The 27661-nt window shown below is 32.7% G+C and overlaps 1 protein-coding gene and 1 long non-coding RNA gene across 2 annotated transcripts in view; one reads left to right on the top strand and one right to left on the bottom strand.

Moving 5' to 3' along the window:
- Nucleotides 1-662: 662 nt before the first annotated feature.
- The window catches only part of LOC106460173 (plasma membrane calcium-transporting ATPase 2-like), a 222671-nt gene continuing 195672 nt past the window's right edge, over nt 663-27661 (bottom strand). The window contains exons 23-25 of the mRNA XM_022386821.1: nt 14771-14995; nt 3200-3229; nt 663-1678 (exon numbers count right to left, since the gene is read on the bottom strand). Of these exons, the coding sequence (XP_022242529.1) occupies nt 1052-1678; nt 3200-3229; nt 14771-14995 (882 nt within the window). The 3' untranslated portion in view covers nt 663-1051. The remainder of the gene's footprint in view (nt 1679-3199; nt 3230-14770; nt 14996-27661) is intronic.
- The window catches only part of LOC111085929, a 76033-nt gene continuing 50045 nt past the window's right edge, over nt 1674-27661 (top strand). Inside the window, exon 1 of the long non-coding RNA XR_002610694.1 lies at nt 1674-2161. This is a non-coding gene — a long non-coding RNA (uncharacterized LOC111085929). The remainder of the gene's footprint in view (nt 2162-27661) is intronic.

Here is a 27661-nt window from a genome sequence, read left to right as displayed (position 1 = left end):
ATATCCCCAAATTCACAATAATTTTTGTTTACTCTGGAAGTACTGTTAATTCAGTTGTTTTATTATTTTGTCATTTGCATTGGTTTTAAGATTCAAAGTTAGTGGTGGCGAGGCTGGCTCGAAGATAAATGGAATGAGGGTGTGATATTTTGAATATTTTCTTTCTCTTTCAGCTCAGAAGGGTGAAAAAGATTTAATTTACCAAGATTCTGGAACATGTATTGGACATGCACTTAAATTTACAATGATATGTTGTGATCTTATTCTTATACTCGTCACACAATGTCATAGATCATTCTCCCATAGTATTACTGAACATTCCCACTAAAGGTATTGCTAAAGAATTCACTGGATTTTCTAATGGGACCAGTCATGTACAGGTTAAGGAATGCCTGGAGGGTATGTCTGTGTGCGATTTTTTATTATGGAATGGCCAAGGATGTGGATGGCCAGCGCACTTTGAGGAGATTGAACCTATTGTATAATTACACAGTAGTTATTTCTATCAGTTTATTTCTGGACGAATTTTGACAGATCTCTTTCCATTTAAATAGTGCTGCGTTAGGGCTCTGTGCACTCGTTCTGCATTGGGTTGTATATATAGATAAATTTGGAAGACTTGCCATAAGAAGGAAATCAATAAAATAAACCTGTTATTAAAACATTCCTGATATTTATTTTCCTGTTAATTTTCAAGTAGATACAAGTTTTATTCTGTATTAAAATCAACGTTGATAAAAGGATACAAATAAAATGGGAAATAATAACAACAAGAAAATGTAGCGTTGTTCACAATTTTATCGATATGCTGTACTGTATAACTATAACATAGAGTGGAGGTCCCAAATATTATTACACTTCATGAAACATGGTTCACGTTTCGTTATGAAACTAAGAGGCGGCGTATTCATAGTGTATATATATTGTACAACTTACATCTACGTACGTCATGAAAAAATACACCTATAATATTACATGATAGATTTGGGAAAGAAACTTTCCTCTGTTAATTAAGAAAAGTTTTCAGTTTATTGTCTAATCAGGCTTGTTATCAAATATTCGTTCCAAAGTCTTGATTATAAGTGCTTCTTCTCCCCTTTTTCCTCTTCTTTGAACTAAGCCTACCGCCATCACGGCGATAACGTGGTTCTTCACGTGTTGATACCTGTTTGTAAACAGGATCAACAACACGAGTGTTGCGATAACGCATGTCCTCTCGTTGCTGTGCAAGGCCGTACCTCGTGTCATAGCCCCGAGAGGTGCGGTACTGTGGGTCGTCATACGAAGAGGCCATATCATAGGTGAAACCGCTTGAACGAGCATTACGATATCGGGGATCTCCTCGTATTGGACTTACACTGTACGAAGGGTCGCTGAGGCCATGGTAAAATCTTCTCTCGTCTATTTCAGGTATTGTATCACTGTAGCGGTAGTGTGGGTCTGTTCTTGCAGGAGGAGCACTGTAAACTGGATCAGTGGCACGGGTAGGACGATACCTTTGCTCTGCTGTAGGTGGTAAGACGTCACTAGCACGGGAGTATCTGTATGTGGGGTCTTCACTTAGTTGTGCTGAATTAACAGTTTCTCCTGTGCGTGAAAATGGTGATGAAGGTCCACTGAGGGTTGTGGGGTACGGACAGTTTTCGATAGCACTAGAGTAAGGGTCTGCTGCTCGAGCCTGACAAAATAAAAAATAACTTCACGTGTTGTAGGTGTTTTTAGTTTTAACAGAAAAAGTCCAGTCCGTTCAGCTCAATAATTTTGATAGAAAATCGTGTTCAATACACTATTCTTTCTGATAAAAGTCAGCGGAAAGTTTAAGGACTTGCAACGCTAAAACCAGGGATTCGATTCCCGCGGTGGACACAGTAGATAGTCAATGTGACTTTGCTCTAAAACAAACAAAGTCACGAGAAAGTTCTGTAGCTTAATACGTTGTTTCTAATTTAATAATAACACGAGGACTAAAGATGAATGCCAAGGCAGTCTTCCAGAGAAAGCTGACTATAACGCTATATCAACAAGATTCTACCCAACCTCAACATATTAACTTCCGAGTCTGTGTAGCTACAAGTTCAGTTTGTTTGTTTTTCTCCCTGAAACGTGGTATTATCAGAAGGTGGCTTAGAAAAATTCGAAAGCTAGCGAAAACCAATCGAAGGTAGGAATATTTCAATACTTTAACGTAAATATTTTGTTTAATGGGTTTTTTATTAAGGTTCCTTTTGAATTCAGATAGAGTGACTTCGTGCGAGAAAAAGAAGAGAAAATTGATTTTATTTTATGACATTTCAGGCTTATTAACTTTTTTCAGTCACTTGTGTTACAATATTTTTAATTAGTCGCTTTGTTTCCTGGTAAATTCCTGATGAAAAACGCATATACACTTCTTGTTTTTCACAATATCTTTCATCAAAATTAATATAAAAAAGTGAATGGGTTACTGATCTTTTCTCTCCTCGCTTGAACACTTGTTAAGAAAGAAAAAAGTTTGGATTTGTCTTTTGTTAATATTCGCGCACGGTTATACAAGGACTATTTGCGCAAGCCATCCCCAATTTCGAAAGGATAGAGGTAGACAGCTACTCAACAGCACCCATCGCCAACTCTTCGGATACTCTAATCAAATAATGGGATTTCATCGCCACTCTTATAACGCACACACGCCCCTAAAATTCGAAACATCATTTTGCAACAACTGAACACAAATTGTGGAAGATGACATCAACAGTTGGGCACGATGTTAACGACTCGGCCATGCCCGATCAAAAAGGTTCGGATAAAGAATTTTCGTACACCCGTCCTCGAAACCTAGAGGCTTTGTTGGTTTATTTCGTTTTACTAAAATACAACTCGGACTCTTTCATTTTTTACTGGCCATGTAATTCCCATTTAATTTATTATGCGTTCAAAAGTTTGTGACTATCGATAAGATACTTGTACTCAGGCTTATAAAATTGAATGTAAGGATTAGTTTTGAGAATAATAGATACTTTCATTAGTCACTAGGAAAACTATTGACAAAGAAAAAAACAAGTGAATGCTACCACTACCCATCTGTTATTTTCTAAACTTGATATGAGAATAAGTTTCAATTACATCTACATATTAATTGGGAAATAATGTAATGGTATAGTTATGACAAACGTCAAATTTTATGTGATATACCAATAAAAAACTTCAAAAAAAGCATACTCACCTGGGATACTTCTTCATGATATGACTGCTGCTGAAAGAAAATAAACACAACTTCAGAGAAAACGGAGGATACTACATGCGTACGGGGTGATTCAGTTATTTCATTTAAATATAACAATAATTCAGGAATGGAAAGATGAAGAACGTAATTTTTAGTTTTATGGAATGAGACGCTATGGGTCAACCCTCTGACTATATCACTGAGGTCATTCTAGGTCATGTTCTTTGGAAATTGTATTAATACGCATCATATAACCAAAATGTTAAGGTGTAGACCACAAATTAAACATTTTAAATCAAAAATCGCTCCTCAAGAACAACAGTTAAAGGCATAAACGCACTCTTCTATACATATGAAGTTGTGCTATAGAAGACTGAAATCTGACTGTAGTAAAGGTTGTTATACAAACCTTGGTTTTAGGTGCAAGGTCAGAATTTTGAATAAGCAAGTCACTGCACCTTTGAAGAGTCCATAAGGTTCAAAGATGTTAAAATAAAAACTTCTTAAACAATGTAGCACCGTGCTACAGCAGCTACCAAATCATTAAAATAATATCACAATATTCAGTTGAAGAAGTGTTTAACATGGTCCTACTGTAAGAAGACTATCAGCAAGATAAATGTATTTTATTGCTGGTTTAGAAACCAAAACCAGAAAATAAAATATAAATAATTAAGAAAATTAATTTTAAAAGTTTACTACATAAGCTAGGCCTAATATTATTAATGAATCAAGGCTTGTGCTACTAAAAATATTTTGAGGTTTTTCTAACTATTGTTGCTTTAAGGTTTTTAGTTCTTACACTGAAATATATTTGGTTTGGTTATTAGCACAAGCTACGCGATGATACTCCAAACCTGAATCTCGGCGTCGTAAACCTACAGGACTTACTGCTGAGCCACTGCATGGAGGGGAAGGGGGTATATTTGCATTGGTATCTAAAATAATGTAGTTCATAAAGTCATTTATCTCACTTTAATAGTTAAGATTGCACATACAAATAAATTTACAAAGAAAACTGAATTTTCCGGACGGTATTCCGAGTGATTCAGAAATTCATCGACAGGCAAGTAATCCTGAAATGGAGGGGTAGAGGAAAATAATTGTTAGTTGTATGGAATGAGCTGTTGAGGGCCTACCCAGTAAAAAAATATCGTTGGGGTCACTCAGGTCACCGTTCTTCGAAACTTTTACACCATTCATCAAAAATGCAAATTTCAAAGGTGTGAACAATAACAAGTGAAACATTTTAAACCAAAAATTGGCCAAGTCGCTCCACAGCAGTAGTTATAGGCATAGATGTTGATGTTATAACTGTATTACAAGATAATGGCAAACATCAAATTGCAACCCAAAATGTGACAACCTCATTGTCAATATTGGTCGTGTCTACGGTCTGCCCACACGGCTTTATGTGTAAATGAACCTGTAGCACTCGGCCACTGACACAAATTTCCATCACCAGATGTGAAAGATGACGTTCATATATAGAACTGTCCAGCATACAATCTGGCAGTTGGCCAGGCGTTAACGTCATAACCCATCTAATAAATAATACGGGACAGATATCTGTTGTAAACTCGTGTTACACAAACTTTAATTGCGAAGATAATAAAAATGTAATTTATATGTTATAGAATGTTTCGTTCTCTAGGCTAACACATACTTTACACAGTACTTCTTTACAATATTTATACTACCACAGAGGGTTTAGTAAGTTATGATAAAAACAATTTTGAATATATGAATTCACAAGTCACGTGACAACAACAACCGATATAAGAACGAGGTGGGATGGAATGTAGCAAAACTACATTTTGACATTGTTTGGTGGTATGGTGCCACTGAAAATCGATCGTTTTGGGAATGGTATATTACAGCTCTTTCCAATGCAAAATGTTCACACATTCAGATCATAAAGATGTGTTCAAGGTAGGATATTTAGAATTTCCAAGACGGGGGTATCCCTATTACTTAGTGGTATTGAAAACAAAGGAATATGGATCAGCTTAGGAACCCAAGACCATCCAAAAAGATACCTTCAACAAGCCGCAATGAACAACGTCTGGCGTCTTATAACAGGCGAGACTCTACGAACAGAAAGGTCAGCAGCAAAAGCCGTTCACGAGCCATAGTCAACAGTGGGCAACATAACCAAGAAGGACCTCCATCTAGAAAAGTGACACAAGTCAAGCATACACAAGTTGCTTTCATGGCATATCTGTTCCAGTGTCACGTACCTCAAGCAGCTGGAGAATAAATTGGATATTCATGCTATTTCATACGAAAACCTACCAATGAAATCACCAGATGCAATGCATATATGTTTCAGTGTGATAGAACTGTGAAACGAGCGCTAGGAAACTTCGTCTTAGTACACCAGATGGAATATGGAAATCATGCAGAGAGAAGTGTTGTGCTTTTGACATGACAGCTTTATGGCGAAGTGATTTTCAATGGAAACTATATATATATATATTGTTGCTTTAATAAGCTGTAATTTTTTATATTTTCCTTTCTATAATTATGAAATATATACATATATTTGTTAAAACAAATAAATATTGGGTCAACACTAGGGAAAAGTTTAAATATTTAACTTTTAAAAAGACATTATATTTTGTCTGAAAGCTAACTTGATTCTTACATGATCTATAAAATAACAATTTCAAACATTAGTTTAAACTAAAACAACAAAATCCCTGTAAATAAATAAACATTTATGAAAAAACTCAAATGCAAGATAACTTTTGGTTTAGTTGCTTTATTTGATTATTTACACGATTTACTCTGAAGTGATTTAGGTTTTAAGTGCAAAATTTTAACTATAGGACACAAACATTCATATGTGTAGTGAATCTACTAAACTTAACATTATTTACCAAATATATATGTAACTCTAGAATATATATATACCATTTCCATAATTAGTTTAATATGTACAATCTTAATTTACTTCTGACTGATTCTCTGACATTTTCATTTTCGTTGAAACAAAACATTGCAATTTCGATAAAGAAACTTAATAGAATGTCTTACCTGTCGTACTTGGAAGTCTTACTGTGGCATGTTATGTGTTTAAACATGAAAGTCTATAAAAAGTGATCAAATCTTCCCACATCTTGTTGAAATTTAGAATTTTGAAACATAGTTACAGAAGGTGAAAATAGAATTGGGATGTTGAGTAATTCTACTTGTAGCCACTAAAAGCCTAGTCAGACATATTTTCCGTCTAACATCAACGTATTATATGATGAATCACGATAAATTGTGTTCGTTTAGTTATTCTTTACCAAACCGTTTTAGTATTTTGACTGAAGTGAGATACATTTTAGAGCTATTCTTCAAACAAAAATAAATAGTTTGGTTCGAGAGTAAACGCTTTTCAGTATACGCAGCCAAATAAATAAACACTTCTATAGGCTGCAGTTATGTATATTCAGAGGGTTCAGTAAGTTATATTAAAACGATTTTGAATATGCAAATCACGTGGCAACCATACCCGATATAGTGTCTTGGTGTAACAGTACGTAATAGAGAGACATTTTAAATTGTCTCGTGTTTCGTAGGTAGTGTGATGCCACCAAAAGTTTATCGCTTTTGGGAAGAGTATGTAACAGCCTTTTCCAACACAAAATCTTCATATACTCAGATCATAAAGATGTATTCAGATCAGGGATTTGGAATTTCCAAGACGAGAATATCTCTTTCAGTTAATGGTATTGGAAAAAAAAAAGGATCAACTTGGGGCACCAGGACATCTAGAAAGAAGTCTTTGACAAGTTTTACCCCACCCGTGGTAAGCAGAATGCGGTATCTTTTAACAGGTAGGAATTCACGAATACAGAAGTCAGTGACAAATGCCGTCGACGAGCCCCAGATAACAGTACGTAATATAACCAAGAAGAAACTCTGTCTGAAAAAGCGACACAAGTCACGTGCACACAAGTTGCTTTTAAGACATATATGTTCGACAATAACATACCACAAGCAACTATAGATTAGCCAGACACCATGCATATGGATTTTCATGTAATCGGACTATTAAAATGGGCACTGAGAAACTGTTGTCCTCATACACTACCTATATTATGGAAAGCAAGCACGGAGCATTAGTGTGTTTTTAACGCGACAAGCCTTATGACGGAGCCTTTTGGGATAGAAACTTTACTGCAAGGACATTATCAAGATGCACGGCCGTCAGAGGGGGCAAACAAAACGTGGCGACATGGTGAAGCTCCAAAATGGTTTGGTGGGGATTGTTTGAAATTAAGCATAAAGCTACACAACGGGCTATCTGTGCTCTGCCCAACATGGGTATCAAAACCCGGTTTTTAGCATTGGAAGTCCGCAGACATTCCGCTGTGCCACTAGGGCGTATCTACAAAATTATTTTATTACAACGTACTCAACCTCTGTAGTGTAAAACATGGATGAAATACCATTCCTGTTCCACGTGTATCACGAAACAGCTTCTATTTCTGAAGTTGTATTTAAATTAAGTAATTTACCAGTTTAACTGATACTGTTTTATAATCAATCATTCACACTCATGAAAGGTAAAACTACTGTCATTTTTGTTTAATCCTCAGTAGCTTGGAAACGTACACATATATCTGTACACATAACAAGACATTCGTAACTACATAATAAACTTTATTTAAAACTTTGGGTTTCAAAGTTGGTAACGATAGGCACGGAACTTCTTAAATTACAAATATCTTAAATGCCACACTATCGTCTTGGAAATGTTTGGTCCATTACAATTTGTGCCATCATCTGACAAACTATGGTACTGCTTGTATAAGACTGATAACTTTTCCCGCATAGAAAAAAAAACAACAAAAAAAAACGTGCTTCTTTACGATTAACAGTTTTGGGATTATTTAAATCAAACAGGCCCCCACAAAGGGGATTCCATTTCGATTAGATATTAAAAACCTCCAATAGACAACGCTTTAACATACACTTCTGATCCTCAAGATGATAGTCTGTCTTTAAATACAGAAACATTAATAGTCAACAACTAACGTGTTTTACAACATGCAATCGTAGACTAGAATAAAGGCCCTTTTTTTTTTAAGAATAATCATACACTAGAATAAAGCATTTTTAATAAGAATCAAGAAAAAATATCTAAACTCCATGAGATGTTGAACTTGTTCACAGTAACTAAATAACATTTCTTTTCTCTGAAGAAATGGCTTCCACTTCTAACTTTGGAGCCACGATCTATAACTACATACCAAAACGGAGAATTTAGAAGAAATAAAGGATTATCACTAAAGTTTACAAGTAATATCGTCCAACGCACAGTTTGTACACTTTCTAACAGCATCTAAACAATTTTATCTACACTACAACACTTCGAAATGCACATAAATTACGTTTTCAAAAGAAATAAATGATGATTGTATTGCTTATTGACTGAACTCCTCGGGAGCTCTTTCTTAGAAGTACAATTACATCTCATTAGGATAACACAGCTGCTAGAAATAAAAATGTACACAGATGTTAGTTCGAAGTGTTCATAAACTATCAATACAACAGTCTCTGATTTGAGAAGGCTAGAGAAGAAATTGGTTAATTTAAAGCATGGATAAAGTGCTCTTTATGAGATGTGTATTGATATTTTGTATCTCCCATTTTTTGTTACATATAAATTCCAGATTTAATAAAAGCATTTATATATTTACCAGTGGCTTAGCTGCATTGTTTGTTCACTACTCTAGTTGAATTACAAACCCAAACGTGAAACGTGTACACAAATGGAATCACCATCACAGAAATACTCATAGCTTATTATTTCTGTCACATCCTTTATGACTAAACATTCTGGCATAAAATTTATGAAATTACACCTAACAATTTATAAGCTAAACATAAGTGTAATTAACAACAACAAAAATAAAATATCTAAGAAAAAAACTTAGACCACGAATAAACACATTTTATGTATTTTCAAGGTTTCCAAAAAAGTTTATAGTTATTTACAGTACTTATCGTTAACCAATAATTTACCATTTTGTTTTTTTAAGCAAAATGACAATTGGAAAAAGGTTTGTTCAAATGAACTGTGCAATATTAAATAAGCTTACAAAAAACACAAACGTTAAAAAACACTGTCCTAAAAGTACTGAAATGTTAAATGTATCATTGGCTGCTAGTTCTGATTATTTTGTTACACTTTATCCACTTTAGTTCTTTTGTTGATACCCACAACAAACTCTTCCTTCTGTCCTAGTATACTAAAATTACTACTTTCAAACCAATCTTTTATCAATTACAGGTTTCTTCTGTTAATCAGTTATCCCCACCACACACTTAATGTTGTATTTTTTAATTTCTACTATATCAACATACAAATTTACTCTAGATTTGTCCTAATCCAGACATGATTTAATCTTACGGTTTTCATAATAACAGTTTAAATATTTCCTTTACATTTTGTCTTGATACCTGTCTAACTGTTTCAATCACTTGTCGTGATAACAAGTATAGAATCTTCCTTTCATTATTTCATTTAATTTTTTAAATTGATTTATCTCTGAAACATACTTCACTTTCTTGTTTATACTAAAATTTATTTCTCTGCCAATTCCATAAATTACTGGTTAATTAAGTACATTTCATTTTCAACTTAAAATTAAAAAGTTAAATTCTTACCTTGAGATGACTAATATTGTGTTCCAAGTGTTACTCTATCATCAATGTGAAATATTACTTCCACTTTTGAGGTCTTAATCCTTTCCTTTAAAACACTACAAATTCCCAAACTTACCTCTGATACCACATTTAGTTTACACATTCAATACCATCCCTGACAACAAGTTCTATTTCTAATCTTACCCTCAAAACCATCAGAAAATACTGTATATCCTAAATCAAATACATCTAATATTGTTAGACAGTTATCCTTAAACTTTGTCCTAGAATTCTTTTACAAAGTTGTACCCTTTTTAGCACATCTTCTGATGCTAGTAGCAAATGTTTAATGATGTAAAAGTCTTTCCATCTTTTCTGTTCAGGTATTTCTTAATATTGTCACTTCTGATACTTATGTATAAATTTCTATTATCTTTCCCCTTTCTAACCACACTTCTGACACTAATACAAAAACCTTCTCTTCCAGCTTTATTCTAGATATTATATAGTATAATTATTTCACTCAAACAATATTATACAAATATTCACTTCCAATATAAACTTAAACACTGTTGTACAAATGTTCCCTTCTCTTAATTCACTTTTGACTTTTTTTTTATACAAATCTTCTTTTCTAACTAAAATCCCTTAATGCTATTATCAATAACTTCTGATCAAATGAAGCTGCCTCCCTAGGTCAGAACTAAAAATTAATCCAGCAGATAATGTCACTAATTTAATATATAGATCTAACTAAGAGTATACAAAACTAAAAAAAACAGAACAATCCTAAATCCTACTTTAAAAATATATTTCTCTTTCTTATGTAACTCATGACACTAGTATACACATTTTTAATTCTATCTTTACTATTGGCACTTCTATACAAATAACCCCCTTACCTACTCTCTATCAGAAGAATATCCTGTAATGCAGATGGTTGTGTTTTTCGATAAAAAAAATTAATTTTGCCTTTTTTAAAAAATTAAAACAAAGTATTGTCAGTGTAAAGAAAAAGAACTTACAGTGTTAGAAATATGGTTTAAAATATGGACCGAAACTGTGATGGTATTAAATTTAAGAAGCGTATAGCAGTATGAATGGTAATATAAATATAGACTATTGCAAAGCTGTGGCAAAGTATATGGAAAGACATGTACAGCAGTATGAATGGTAAAATAAGAAGTAAAGACTTTTATATAGCAGGTTAATTATAAAGGCTTGTACAGTGGTGTCAAAAATAAAGTGTAAAGACAAGTACAGCAGTGTCAGTAGTAAAGTGTAAACATGATGCTTGTTTTTACATAAGTGGCTGTGGAGTCAAGATTTATAGAGCAATGTTAGTGATCTAAACAGAGTATAAACTTTTGTAGAGAAGTATCAGTATAGCAACGTCAGTGGTAAAATAAGCAGAAAGTACTTATATAGCAACGTCAGTGGTAAAATAGACAGCAAATACTTAAAGCACTTATATAGCAACGTCAGTGGTAAAATAAGCAGAAAGTACTTACTGCTTATTTTACCACTGACGTTGCTGTATAAGTACTTTCTGCTTATTTTACCACTAACGTTGCTATATAAGTACTTTCTGCTTATTTTACCACTGACGTTGCTATATAAGTACTTACTGCTTATTTTACCACTGACGTTGCTATATAAGTGCTTTCTGCTTATTTTACCACTGACGTTGCTATATAAGTACTTTCTGCTTATTTTACCACTGACGTTGCTATATAAGTACTTTCTGCTTATTTTACCACTGAAATTTGCTATACAGGTCTTTTCTATTTACTTTACCATTTATGTTGCTATACAAAAGCATTTTCTGTTTACTCCATTGCTGTAAAAAAGGTATTCCTCTGTAATTTATTACTTACTGACAAAAATGTTTATTTTCAGTTTTACCACTGACTTTGCTGTAGAGGTTTCTTTCTTAATGTTATGGAAATTTCTCACCTTCTATCTTTATAATTGTGCAATAACACAAAAGTCATGTTTTTTAACTTATCTCTAACACGTCTAAACACTAGTATCTTTTTTTAAATTTCATCCCCAACACATCTATATGAACCATCGAGTTTAATTATTAATAAGATTTTCCAAGCAAATGTAGAGAAGATTGTTTAGTTTATCTCAATCACACTATATCTCCTATACCCAGTGCTGCTGCGGCCTTTCACCCAATATCAATACCATAACACTACTGTCAAAAAGTTTTGATTTTTCACTTCTTTAACTAAAGTACAAAAATTCCTATTGTAATCTCTTTCTAGCATTCAAGAAGTATCTTTCTGTTGCCTTTCCTTTGTCAGATTTCTTGATTCCTAAGTTAAGCTTTCATAGTTTTTAATGAGTGTCTGTAACCAAACCTGCCCTAGTTATATATGACATGCAAATAATTTGGAATATTTCTCATGTGACTTATTCTTTCAGAAGAAAATATATATGCTAGAATTTTATTATACTAGATACTCTTACTTCAAAATTTAAAAATAACATGTTCTGGCTACACTGTTTAAAATACTTGAGAAAAATTAACGTATGAGGATCCACTCAAGATTTTTCTTCTCATTTTAATAATTTCAAGATAAAAATATTTTGTGAATCCAGAGTAAGTTCATTTATTTTAGTTATACCCAACATTTTTTAAATAGTCTCTAACTATAAGAAACACACTCTTACTTATCAGTCAAATGCCATGACCTATCAAACACAAAATATCCATTTACCTTTCTTTTAAGTAATCAGACATTAATAAGTTCTCTTACTACACTTTGTATGATAGCTTATTTTCCTCACTACTTGCTTGATAAAGCAAAATAATACATACATTCCTGCGTTTGACTTTATCATTTATTTTCTATCTATCTTTATCTATTTATCCCTATTTTTTCTCATCTTGCTAATTCTGTAGTGGGATAAAAGTTATAATATCAAGTTAACAAAATGAAATATTACAACAGTTACCAATATATACAAATAAAAGAAATGTATCTTTCAGTTAGTTTGTATATAAAAAAATCACAAACCTCTTCAGTTACGAGAAAAACTTTCTAAGAGATCTAATACAGAACAGAAATTAATTTCTTGCTTCAAACTTACATAATGATATATTAGTCACAATTATTTCACTTAAAGATACTATTTAGATAACAGTTCAAGATAACTCTAGCTACTAAACTCAACCTATTGTAACTCAGATTGTGTCAGTTTACTGAAAGAGTATCACAGCAGTAGGTGTAACATAACTAGTTAAACACATTATTGAATATTATGGATACATTTTTATCTCACACATCTTTTGTTTGTAGAATTACACCAAAGATGACAAGCTTTATATATATATATAAGATTAATGTTAAAAGCACAAATTATTCATTATCTACACAGCTAAATTATTAATTTCACACAAATTTGTGTGTATATATATATATATATATATATAATACTGGTATAATGTTATGTATAAGTAAGGTATTACTCCTGTACAGTTATGTGCCTGTGTATTAGGTACCTTCACACAGTCAAAATAATCTACAGAATCACCCACAAACCATTTACTGATCATAATCAATAACATGCACTCAATGAACCATGCAGACAGTAATTATTTGTGTGTGTTTTTCACACATTTTTCTCAATTTGTTTTCTCAGGTCTTCCATTTGGGTTTGATAACTGATGCATACCACATACAAAAGGAACCTATTATAACTATTATAAATGATTTTTGATTACATACAAGTGCAACTAAAACAACACACACAACCATTCAAATATTTACTCAGTGAGTTACTTCTACACAGAAAATCTCCTCCTATCATTAATTGGATTATCTACCCGTGAGACACAAGTTAGGCTAAAGGTTACGAAGATATGTGAGAAAGATAGTTAAAATCTTTGTTCATAGCATAAAAAAGATTGTCTCTTAGTGATAGCTACCGCAGAACAAATTAATATTTAAACAGTTAATTCATGTTTGAAGGTTCTTGTGGGAAGACATGTGAAAAAGTATGCAAAATGTAGATTGAAATATAGCTGCTTTTGAGAGATGCAAAATATACTATAAATACATAAATGTAAGAGCAAACTCAGTATAGCAAACTACATTAATGTCATAATGAATTAATCTACAAACATTAATAGTAAAGACAACTTTACTGTTTGTTAGAACAGTATCTAAGACGAACAAACATACTATAAAACACAAATTCCTGTGTTAAAAAAACAAACAAACAAACAAACAAGTAAAGTGCTTTGCATGAATACAATACATTAAAGATAAATATTTATAATCCTGTGGGTTATGATCCCAGCAGGCGAGATCTACATCTGCCAATTTTATCTATCTCTTCCATCAATTATGTGGTGGTAAGAGAGCACCTTTCTGTTACCTGCATATCTTATTAATCTTCTAAAATTCCATAAACAGTAACAAATCTGTGAACCATTAGTTTTTAACATAATGTAAATCATTTGTATCCTTCAGCTTCATTCCTTCTGTTAGTCACATTTAAATTATTGTTGTTCTGTGTCTCATATCACACAACCACAGTTAGTCACAGACCATACTTGAATCACCCAGTTAGTACAGCAGTTAGTTCAGAGCCACAGAACCGACTATATACTTGTCTCATGCAGTTTGCTTGGTTCTGTCAGAAGGTTGTAGCCTTGTGCAAGTGGACTAGTAGCATTCAGGTCTGTTCTGTAAGTGTGGGAGAAAGGTGAGGAGGAAGAAGTTACAAAGGTGACACAAGTGGTTGCTGGTGAAACTGGGGAATTTCCTTGCTGGCTGGGGAGAAACAGCAGTGGAGAGCTGCCTACAGTATCTGGAGGACTCCTAGGAAGAAGGTGTGCGTGATTTTCGCTGGATGGCGGAGTCAGTGACTTGAGGGAGTTGTGAGCTCTGTTTAGGTTTTTACTCTTACCTGCTGAAGTAGCAGGAATGGAATTTTTTTTTTCTGAGGACCACTCTGTTCATATGGAAATTCATTAGTTGAGGACATTCGCATCTCTTCATCAATAAAACATATATCTGAAAAAGGTCGAGTACCCGGATGGCTACGTGAGCTACGCAAACTGTGTAAACTATGTACACTACGTTTTTCTTCCATATCTTCCAGTGTGCTCTTAAAGGCCTTGATAACTCGAAGCTGTGAAAGGAAAAAAAGTGAAAATACACACAGACCGCATAGACCATGTTAGAACAATAAGGGGTCAATCCTAATCAGACACTACAATTCTTCAAACAAGTTACATTAGTAGCTAACTAAATCTGTTGCAAACTTTGCATTCACAAGTTTCATTACACTAACTAAAAACAATAATTCTGAAGCTGAAATTGTAAAGATTTTCTCATTAATTAACACATGCTAATTTCATCATGCGAAAAAGCAAACCAGGTTAAGTAGTTGTCTGAAGCTGTTACCATGAAGGTCAAATATTAAGAACAAAAAATATTTGTCACTCGGTAGCATTTATAATTTGCTATAAATTTACTCACAAATCAAACTAAGTATAATTTTAAGTGATATATATCAGATTTAATGGAGAAAACTTGGTTTTGACCATGAGCCCTACCAGCACTCTAGCATAACACACCCCTAAAAGTATCATGAAACCATCTCAAATGCACAGTTAGTATAAAGAAGAATAAAATGTACTTTGGCTTTGAAACTGTTTAAACAGAAGTATTGTGTGACAGAGAATGTTCAATAAGCTGCCATAGTTGTCTAAAGTTTCTCCTTTTTTTTTTTCAACAGACAGAGAAGCATGGAGCATTTTCTCTTTAATGCATCTATAATATAGCATTGTATTTGACTCCAAAATATCTCACCTACAAAAAAACAACAAATAGTTGAAGACAAAGTGAAGCTCTGAACTTATGTTGCAGTAATGTGTTTTACACCTAGATTTGGAGATAGGAGTATGTCAACATTCTGAAAAGACTGAAAGTGGTTTATAACAAGAGGGGTATATACATAATCTTGATAAAAATAGTTTATGATTAATACAATGGCAATATTAAACATAAAAACAATTCAGACAGACCTGAAATAGTAATTATTATGGCACATGTAAGTATTTTTTGTAAAATAACCTACTGACAAAGTCTGCATCACAAGAATGAATATAAGCATCAATAATGGACAATAAAATAATATGCTCAGTTAATTAATGTATTATTATAACAAAAACGATTAGCAATATTGAATATTAACCTATGCATGGAACAGAACATGAATAGGACAAAACAAGTATAATACTAGAGAATGGGATAATATAGACAGGAATAGAGCATAATTATGTAGGATAAAACAGATTATGATATTGGACTATAAGGTAATCTAGTTAGGAACAGTGCAGGATTAGGACAAAAAAGGTAATATGGATTATACTATAATTTAGTCAGGATTATGATAAAACAAAAGGCAATATTAAATTATAAGCCAATCTAAACAGGAATAGTGCATGATAAGATAAAAAAAATGGCAAATTGGGTTATAAGATAATCTAGTCAGGAACACGCTATGATTATGATAAAACAAAAGGCAATATTGGACTATAAGATAATCTAGTCTAATCTAATCTAATTATGGCACATGACTAGGAAAACACCAGTGGCAATATTGAATGATTAGATAATCTAGAAAGAAAAAGTGTATGACTATGATAGCACAATTTCACAATTTGATATTTTCAAAAATTAATATTTAGAGGTGTAGAACACAAATGTACTTAATGATAACATCATCTTTATATATTTATATAACAACTTAATACCTATAAAGACAGTAACACAATTCAGTCGAACTTGTCTGATGACATAAAAACAAAAATATATAGCTGGACACAGAGAGTAATGCAAAACACATAAGAACAGATGATATAAGAATAGCCCACTATAGCATAACATGTTTGAAGAGAGCAGAGTATCCACAATAAATGGTGTTGCTGAATTGTTAATATTTAACTTGTAGGTATCACGTATATCATATTTTGCATATAAAACTAAGGAAAACCTAATTATTGGTTGTATCTCTGAGTGCTGAAAATTATAATTAGGCAACTATAGAAATATTTAATGACTTATCATTTCTCATATTACAACAGTTTTAAAATTATCAATCACACAAAATACTTCAGCACATATCAACACTATACTGTACTAAATCTCAATATGTTTCACAAATAAAGAATTTTACACAACAAACACCATCAGTTTGTTGGTGTTACCTTCAACAGTTTTGACTGAAAAAAAAAAAATAACCTGACTATTTTTTATACTCATTCCTAATTGCAATGAGAATGTTTCAAAAGATAAAAATGATGAAACATTTTTCATAGCTCCAGCAAGCCATATAAGAACAAGATTTGTACCCCTAAAAAGCCAGGAGTTTGGGCTAAAGGGTTTTGGATGTTCTCAGGTATATTCTTGGCTATTTCTTGTACTTTTGAAGTGTTATTTTAATTGTAATTTGTAACCAAAAAATGGTCAAAGTACCTTATAGGATTTAACTGACAAAAGTCACATGTGGTTTTTTTGGATGGATGAACTTTTCAGATGTGCTTACCAAGCATGCAACCAATAGTCTCCTTCCCTTGAAAATTCACCTTCACAATGACACTCCTCTCCAGCTAGTTCCAATCCAATTTGTTTTTCAGTCCTTTATCTATTTCTTCAATAATGTTTTGCTACCCCTTTCTGAATTGTTTTCGCTATTCTTGCCTATTCAAAAGAGCCTAACAGTGCAGCCATTTCACTTTCAGACATAGTGCTTCAAAAATGTGTAGTTATATCTGATTCTTTAGTTTCTCACCAATTGGCATATTTTGTCCAATTGAGTAATAACTTATGAAACATTGTTGGGAATTCCATTTTCAGGTAGATTTCATGGATAAATAGTAATACCAGATTGCAAACTAGGTATCCAACCATTCTAAAATCTCAAGAATGACCCAAACCAACTGAATGACATGGAAATTTGTGAATTTATGGAAAAATACTCACCCCTGTTCTAAGAATTAGACTCAATCTAGGAAAATAAAATAAATTATCAAGGCTAAGTGGAAGCAAAAGATGTTGATTATGTCAAATGCAAGAGAGTTATGTATTATTTTGCAATGATTACAGAGAGTAAACATAAGTTTTATACAATTATTACTTATGAACATTTATGGAGGACAAACATTTTAGGTAGACATTTGGCAGAAGAAAAGTTACAAGTTATTCATCAATGTATAAAGAGATCCCTTCATAACTACAACATACCTTTTTCAAGGTCTGGTATGTTGTCTATATGAATCCTATAATAATGTAACAGAAACACTGACTTACCTGAAACTACTTTGTCACCCTCTGCCCCTGGATTGTAGGTTGTTTCTTCATAAGTTACATACTCACCATTTATGTTGTACATTAATTGACTGTTGCTTTACTATGCAAGTGCTTAATTAGGTGATTTTATTTCACAGATAAGCAGGGATAATGATTTTAATCAGTGTTAGGTTAACAACACTCCAAGTACAAGCAATTAATACTGGCTACTCCAGCTAGCACAACAGTCACTTCAATGCCATCTCTGACAGTGCATATTGCAATCAGCAAGCAACAGTCATATCAACAATGCTCACTGTAATCAACATAAAACAGTCATCCCTAATAGTGTATACTGCAGTTAGTATATAAAAAAGTTATGTGTAACAATGTCCACTGTAATAAACATAAAACAGTTATAACAAACACTGTTCACTGTAGTAAAGAGAAAGCAGTCATAATCTCTAAAAGTGCGTACTGCAGTCAGGATGCAAAAGTCATTCAAAAAATTCCATTGTACATTTTTTACGTTATCTAATACTGATAGGAGTATTATAATACACAAACTTATTAATAAAGGAAATTACTATGATTCTTTTAAAGGCATTTTATTTGTTCAACATTTCAACTTTGAATCTTCATAAGAGCATACATTTTCTATAATGAACATCAGTTATCTTTTAACAATGCAGATTACAGTCAGCAATCAGTATACAGCAGTTACCTCAAACACTGCCCGCTACAGTCACCTCTACTAGCGTCTACTTTAGACAGCATACAGCAATCACCTCTAACAGTACTTATTTCACTCAGTATAAGTACACAGGTCACATCCAACAAAGATGACATTAAGCATTCAGGTTAGTCATTAAACACCCCTGTCAGAATGTAGTAATCATATCATAACAGTAGCCATTGCAGCTAAAATGCAGAAACCAGTGACAACAGATATGGTATTACTGCAGGAATTTAGTAATTAATAACAGTACTAACCAATCTGACTAGCATGCAGCACACAAATTATAAGTGTAAATCAGTTAATGCAAATAGAGGATGTTTCAATCAGCAAATAGCAGTTAATTAACAGTGATCACTCCATTAACATATCAATGTTAATGCTACTAAACATCTCTACTATTGAAACAGAAACCATTGCTACAATGAACAGTGCAGTAGACAAACAAAAATTAAGGATAACAGTAACCACATCACATGTTCATCACATCTAACAGTAGCTAGATCATGATATAACTAATAACTTAATCATAACTGGTCAACATACAGCTATGGCTAGTAACCTAATCATAAATTGTCTTCTTTTCAGTATACAGCTATAGCTAATAACTTAATCATAACTGGTCAGCTTGTCAATATACAGTTATAGCTAGTAACCTAATCATAACTGGTCAGCTTGTCAATATACAGCTATATTTAATAATCTAATCATAAATGGTCTTCTTGTCAAATTACAGCTATAGCTAATAACCTAATAATATCTGGTCATCTTGTCAATATACAGCTATAGCTGGAAACCTACTCATAACTGGTCTTCTTGTCAACATACAGCTATATCTAGTAACCTAATCATAACTGGTCTTCTTGTCAACATACAGCTACAGCTAGTAACCTAATCATAACTGGTCTTCTTGTGAACATACAGCTACAGCTAGTAACCTAATCATAACTGGTCTTCTTGTTAATGTACAGCTATAGCTAGTAACCTAATCATAATTGGTCTTCTTGTCAACATACAGCTATGGCTAATAACCTAATAATAACTGGTCATTTTGTCAATATACAGCTATAGCTATGTTCATAGTGTTAGAAAAACTCGTAGGTTCAAGAAGTCTTGATAGAAATTAATAAAAATCCTATAACTCAAACGCTTTCAAAAAGTGGACCTTTCTTCTTCAAGGGTAAACTGGAAAGCAACATATAGCTAGCAACATAATCATGACTGGTTATCTTGTCAATATACAGCTATAGCTAGTAACCTAATCATAATTGGTCTTCTTGTCAACATACAGGTATAGCTAATAACCTAATCATAACTGGTCTTGTTGTCAACATACAGCTATAGCTAGTAATCTAATCATAACTGGTCTTCTTTTCAACATACAACTTTCGCTAGTAATCTAACCATAACTGGTTATCTTGTCAATATACATCTATAGCTAGAAACCTAATCATAACTGTTGTTCTCGTCAACATACAGCTATAGCTAGTAACCTAATCTTAACTGATCAACATACAGCTAATTAGTTACCTAATCGTAAATGGTCTTCTTGTCAACATACAGCTATAGCTAGTAACCTAATTATAAATGATCTTATTATCAATATACAGCTATAGCGAGTAACCTAATCATAAATGATCTTCTTATCAATAAACAGCCATAGCTAGTAACCTAATCATAAATGATATTACTGTCAATATACAGCCATAGCTAGTAACCTAATCATAACTGGTCAGCTTGTCAATATACAGCTATGTCTAATCATAAATGGTCTTCTCATCAACATATAGCTAGCATAACCATAACTAGTTATCTTGCCAGTATACAGCTATAGCTAGAAACCTAATAATATCTGGTCATCTTGTCGATATACAGCTATAGTTAGTAACCTAATCATAACTAGTCTTCTTGTCAATTAGACATAACAGTATAACTGTTATGCTTGGTCTTCATAATAAGCATGAATAAATATGCTAGTCATTTCAACTATAATATTGATGCATTGACTAGTTATGTATAACATAACACTTTCTTTATATATGATTAAGGAAGCATATATAACTGGTATATATTTGGAAACCTTGTAATCCACATACTATTATACATAGTATTGATGTAATATACAGCTTATATTCTTAATTGTATAGAATTAACCATTTATTACAGCTATATTTAATAATCTAAGCATAAATGGTCTTCTTGTCAAATTACAGCTATAGCTAGTAACCTAATAATATCTGGTCATCTTGTAAATATACAGCTATAGTTAGTAACCTAATCATAACTAGTCTTCTTGTCAACATACAGCTATAGCTAGATATAAATTATCAATTATAGCTATAGCTATAACCAATCAGCGACTAATCCACGCTGATTTCTCTAAGCCCGTTCCTTGGCTGTGGTTTCGCTAGATAGTAGATAGGGACAGTGGGAATCTCGTTAATCCATTCATGCACATCACTAATTAGATGACGAGGCATTTGGCTACCATAAGAGAGTCATAGTTAACAGACTTAACAGGTTAACAGTGATTATTGTTGACAACAATAATAGTTGTCTTGTTGACCCACTCAGAATACAATAGTCTCTATCATAATAATCATAGTTAATGATATATTGTATCATATCACTACAATAGCTGATGTGAGTATAGTTATATCAATACATATAAAATATATGTTAATTATGACATACATAGCTGGTGTTCTTGTCAACATACAGCTATAGCTGATAACATAATCGTAACTGGTGAACATAGAGCTATAGTTAGTAACCTAATCATAACTGGTCAACATACAAGCATAGCTACTAACCTAATCATAGATGGTCAACATACAGCTGTAGCTAGTAACTTAACCATAACTGCTGAACATATAGTTATAGCTAGTAATCTAATCATAACTGGTCATCTTGTTAATATACAGCTATATCTAATAAACTAATCATAACTGGTCTTCTTGTGAGCATACAGTTATAGCTAGTAACCTAATTATAAGTGGTCTTCTTGTTAACATACAGTTATAGCTAGTAACCTAATTATAACTGGTCGTCTTGTTAACATACAGTTATAGCTAGTAGCCTAATTATAACTGGTCGTCTTGTTAACATACAGTTATAGCTAGTAACCTAATTATAACTGGTCGTCTTGTTAACATACAGTTATAGCTAGTAGCCTAATTATAACTGGTCTTCTTGTTAACATACAACCAAAGCTAGTAACCTAGACATAACTGCTCTTCATGTCAACATATATCTGTAGCTTTAATAGCTTTAACAGTGGCTACTGCACCTAGTATAGAAAATGTAGCATTGACAACTGGTCACTTAGAGCACAAGAGCCCAGGACTAATAGTAGGTTCTGTACTCAGAATAAATAAGATGAAGCTGATAGTGACAACTCCAGTAAGAATACAACAGCTGATGCTGACAGTGACATCTCCAGTGAGAATATAATAATTGACATGGACAGTAACTACTGCAGTGAGAATACAACAGTTGATACTGACATTGACAGCCCCAGTGAGAATACAATAGCTGATGTTGACAGTGACTGTCCCAGTGAGAATACAATAGTTGACACTGACAGTGACTAGCAAAGTAATAATACAATAGTTAACACTGGCACTTCTGCACAAGTAAGAATCCAATACTTAATGCTGACAGTGAAATTGCAGTGAGAATATAACATTTGACATTGACTACTGTAATAAGAATACAATAGTTGATATTGACAGTAACAACTCCAGGAAGAATACAATAGTTGACATTGACTACTGTAATAAGAATACAATAGTTGATATTGACAGTAACAACTCCAGGAAGAATACAATAGTTGACATTGACTACTGTAATAAGAATACAATAGTTGAAACTGACAGTAAAAACTCGAGGAAGAATACAATAGTTGACTGCCCCAGTGAGAATACAATATTTGATATTGACAGTGACTGCTCCAGTTAGAATACAACAACAGACTACCACAGTAAGAGTACAGGAGATAACACTAAAACTCACTATTACAAGTCATAATGCATGAATTATCGCTAACAATTGCTTTTATAGTCAGACTAAAGGAGATGACACTGGCAGTGACTACTCGAATGAAAATACAGGAATTAGTATTGACAATGGCTACTTCAATCAGAGTACAACCAGAACAGTAGAGATAATATTAACAGCCACTACAATAATCAGAATACATGAGTGAATACTAACAGTAGCTGCTCTAGTCAGAATAAAGAGTTTGACTGACAGTGACTACTATAGGAAGAATACAGAGGATGAATGTGTCATAATAAAATGATTTTGAAGACTCCCCACTTTGTTATAGTCAATGTCACCATGTATGATCATGCTGTATCTGATGACCATGCATATGGAAGAGTCCTGTATTTTCCATTGCAAAAGGCTATCATGTCAAAATCAATTCTACCCCCTGCTAGCTTTTCATGGACCATTTTGTGTATGACAAAAATTGCTTCCCCTGTGTCTGTTTCAACAGTACAGTCAGTATGTCTTCACATGGAACACCATGAATATGCATTTCATTCTCCAGTTACTTAAGGTATGCAATGGTCGAACAGATACATCGTCAAAGCAACTTGTGTAACATGACAAGTTGCTTTTCTATGCAGAGATCATTTTTGAATTTGTTGCTTACTGTTGCCTGGGGTATGTGGATGGCTTTTATCAGTAGCCTTTGTGTTAATGGAGTCTCACCTGTTACAAAATGCTAGAATACAAGTTGTTACAGGTCTCTTTTTTTGATAATTCTGGTGCCCATATTCTTTTGTTTTATAATGCCACAAGTACAATGGATATCCCTGTCTTGGAAATTCTAAGTCTTCTATCTGAACACGTCTTCATGATCTGAATGTATGAATATTTTATGTTGGAAAGGGCTGTTACATACCCTTCCCAAAAGTCATCAGTTTTTGGTAGCATCACACTGCCAATTAAAAGCCATACAATGTCAAAATGGAGTCCTGATACATACCTTTCCACCGTGATGTTATATTGGTTGTATTTGCATATTCAAATCATTTTAATATATTGTACTCAACATTATAATAGAGGTAGCTATTCTATACAGCATAAAAAAATTAAAATTAATACTATTCATATCAGCGACATTACAAAAATTCATATGAACATGGGTCAAAACAGCATGCACACTACAACAACTAAAATTAACAATAACCACACTAGCTACAATATAAAAGTCAAACTTAACATAAGTCATACCAGCTAATATTTGCAAAAGCAAGCAGAAACTATGGTAAACATGTCACACTAGTTAATATATAAAACACTGATCATGCATTCCAATGAGCATTTATAAATTAAACATTAGTTTTAACAGCAAATATAAAGAAGTCAACACTCCTCCAGTTATCATACATATGTTAATGTTCTAAAAGATACACTACAGACAACAATTAACATTAACACTGGATTCTCTGTTTCAAGAATGACTAGGACAACTGGCCAGTATATAATAATCAATGCTTAAAGAGGCTGTTACTAATCAATGCTAACAGTGCTACCTTTCTTAAGTAATCACAAATCAATAATGGATTAATTATTTGAGTCTGCATTCAATTTTATCATAGATCATCACACTAAGCATAATGCAATTAATGTAATGTTTGTCTCTAGATAGCAGTCAGTGCTAATTGATCACTTTAACCAGCACAAAGCAGCGCAATCCTAACAATGAACATTCTGCTAAGTAAAAACCAGCAATGAGTCATTACCTAGCAAAATTCTGACTGTGACCGCTTTAACAGCAGAGAGTAGTGTAATCCTAACAATAAACATTCGGACAATTAAAACCAGCAATCAGTCATTAGTTGGCAAAATGTTGACTGTGACCACTTTAACAGCACAGAGTAGTGTAATCCAAACAATGATCATTATGCAAATTAAAAACCAACAATGGGGCATTAGTTAGCAAAATGCTGACTGTGACCACTTTAACCAGCACAGAGCAGTGCAATCCTAACAATGAACATTCTGTCAATTAAAAACCAGCAATCAGTCATTAGTTGGCACAATGTTGACTGTGACCACTTTAACTAGCACAAAGTAATAATTAAAACCCAGCAATGGGTCATTAGTTAGCAAAATGCTGACTGTGACCACTTTAACCAGCACAGAGCAGTGTAATCCAAACAATGAACATTCTGTCAATTAAAAACCAGCAATCAGTCATTAGTTGGCAAAATGTTGACTGTGACCACTTTAACCATCACAAAGTAATAATTAAAAACCAGCAATGAGACATTAGTTAGCAAAATGCTGACTGTGATCACTTTAACCAGCACAAAGCAATGCAATCCTAACAATGGGTATCCTACAAATTATATGGTAATAATGCCAATATGGGTCATTGTAATTAACTGGTCACTTCAAGAAGTAAATATTTTGAACACAACTTATCCAGTTAATGCACACTATTTAGTGCTAACACTGATTATTTCAAGAACATTACAGCACTTAACCATAAAATTGGGTCTCATACTAATTCATAAGGTTCTTAAAACACTGGCTAGTTTAGCCTGTTCAGATACATCAAAGTTAAATTGTGGTCTCCCAAGGTATACAAATCAGTATCATCTTAACCATTTAAGTAAAATATTTCATACATATTATTTGTCAATTTCAAATAAACAAAAACTTACAATCTACAGTCTAATACACTAAGCTAAATATAATCTATATATATCCAAATCTCAATTGATTTTGATGTGTTCATTATCAGTTTGAATATATTTCAAAATGTATGTTTTTGGCTGTAATAAGAGAATCAATCATACAAGATCAAAGTGGTGACTAAACACATTAATTTCAAGTTTCTGAGCTGATAACAAAACAAGATGCATTGTCAGATGTGTAAATCTGGAACTGACTACAGAGTATGGATAATGAATATTACTGTTTTATTATGAGACTTCTACTATAATTAGGGATCAAACCAATTTATTGCCTTCAAAACCACATAATTTACATTACATGCACCACACATTCAGATTTACAGAATACATTTTTACTCTCATACAAGTTGTGTGCACACAGCTGATGACAGTAGATCAATTCCATAAACACAGTATAAGTTTATTGGAAGCCTATTCCACCTACTTTTGTGTTATTTGATCTTCTTTAAAATAAAACATGATTTGTTACAAGAAACTGTATTTCAATTATACTCTTTAAGCCACTGTTTCAGGTTTACATTTACCACATGTTTCAAGACATGTCTTCACCATATACAATATGTTAATACTATCTTTGAGTACCATACACAAATAGGGGTGAGAGTAAAATTTAAATAATGTCCGACTTGTTTTATATTCATTATATATGTTTCAAAGATCAGCAACTGAGAAAATTTCTACATTACATATTTTCTTAATTGAAAGTACTACTTAATATTATACTTAGGGTACTTATCTGAACCAAGAGGATTTATTACTACACTGACATTAGCATAAGTGGCTATGTACAAAACACACAATCAATACCTACACATGCAGCATTTAATTAAAATACTTATCGACACATCATCTTGTTATTTAGATAAGACAAAATGTACATTGGTTTATTGACAGGAATGTAAAGAAGAAAGGAACAATGCTGCTTAGAAAGTGTGGCTATGTATAATTTAAACATTACGAGTTTAGAATATTGTACTGGCTGTTTCACTTTCATGAGATCTACCTAAAACATTGTTGTGGAAGTAATGCACAATATATTTTTAGAATTTCTTGTTTTGTCAGTCATCGATAACAAAACGAATATCTTAGTTTCTACAATTCTCAGTTTTTGTGTTTGATTACATGTAACTTCATTACATCTATTACACAAGCCTTTTTTAGCCAAGCATTCTCTTACACTTTATAGCTTGAATTGTTATTTTTGGATTTAAATATATTTCTTCCTTTATTTCTAATGTGAGAAAAATAACACAAGATGACTGAATTGTATGAATCATCAACAACATTCTTTTGTTGAGCCACTGTCTATCGAGTTGAAGAATAGCTATGCAGGTTTTCTGGGCTGCAGGACTGGAACTCGGCAGATTCTGTAGATGACTGATGTGACAACTAGGAAAAAGAGAGCATCACATAGATTTCTACATGCTATTTCTGCCACTCTATAGATCACTAATTTAACGTCTGGTCAAGTTAAGCAATTGTTATTTACACAGATTCACACATGTAACACTTGTTCATTCTAAATGTGTCGGTGTGACATTGAAATTTTCCAAATAATTGTAACACATATCTCAACAGATATCATATATCCATTATCACTAAAGACAGTGCATGCACCTCACATACTACTGGTGATTATATTGTGTAAAAAGATGTCACAAGATATATCAGTTATCATATGATCATAACTTTTCATATCATAAACAATAATGATTACATTTTATTACATCTGATATGTCATAGCTATTGAGCTAGAAGTATAAATTTATCTTGGCCAAACCAAACTGAATACAGTTTATTGGCCATTCACAATGAGTAGATATACAGGTATATATATATATTCTTAATCTGCTTCATATTAATACTTTGCTCCAAAATACTAGATCATCACAAAATTGCAAAAAAATTGAATAACATAAACTTTCTAAAATCACCATTTCAATTTACTTAATAATGTTTAATAGCATAGATTTTACAGGACTGAAGTTTTGTCACAAGATTAACTTTAATTCACAATTTCATTACTTCCAATCAGATGTTACTGTGTACT

Source organism: Limulus polyphemus, unplaced genomic scaffold, assembly GCF_000517525.1.
Source record: "Limulus polyphemus unplaced genomic scaffold, Limulus_polyphemus-2.1.2 Scaffold722, whole genome shotgun sequence".
NCBI lineage: Eukaryota > Metazoa > Arthropoda > Merostomata > Xiphosura > Limulidae > Limulus > Limulus polyphemus.
This window is presented reverse-complemented; position numbering and strand designations above follow the sequence as displayed.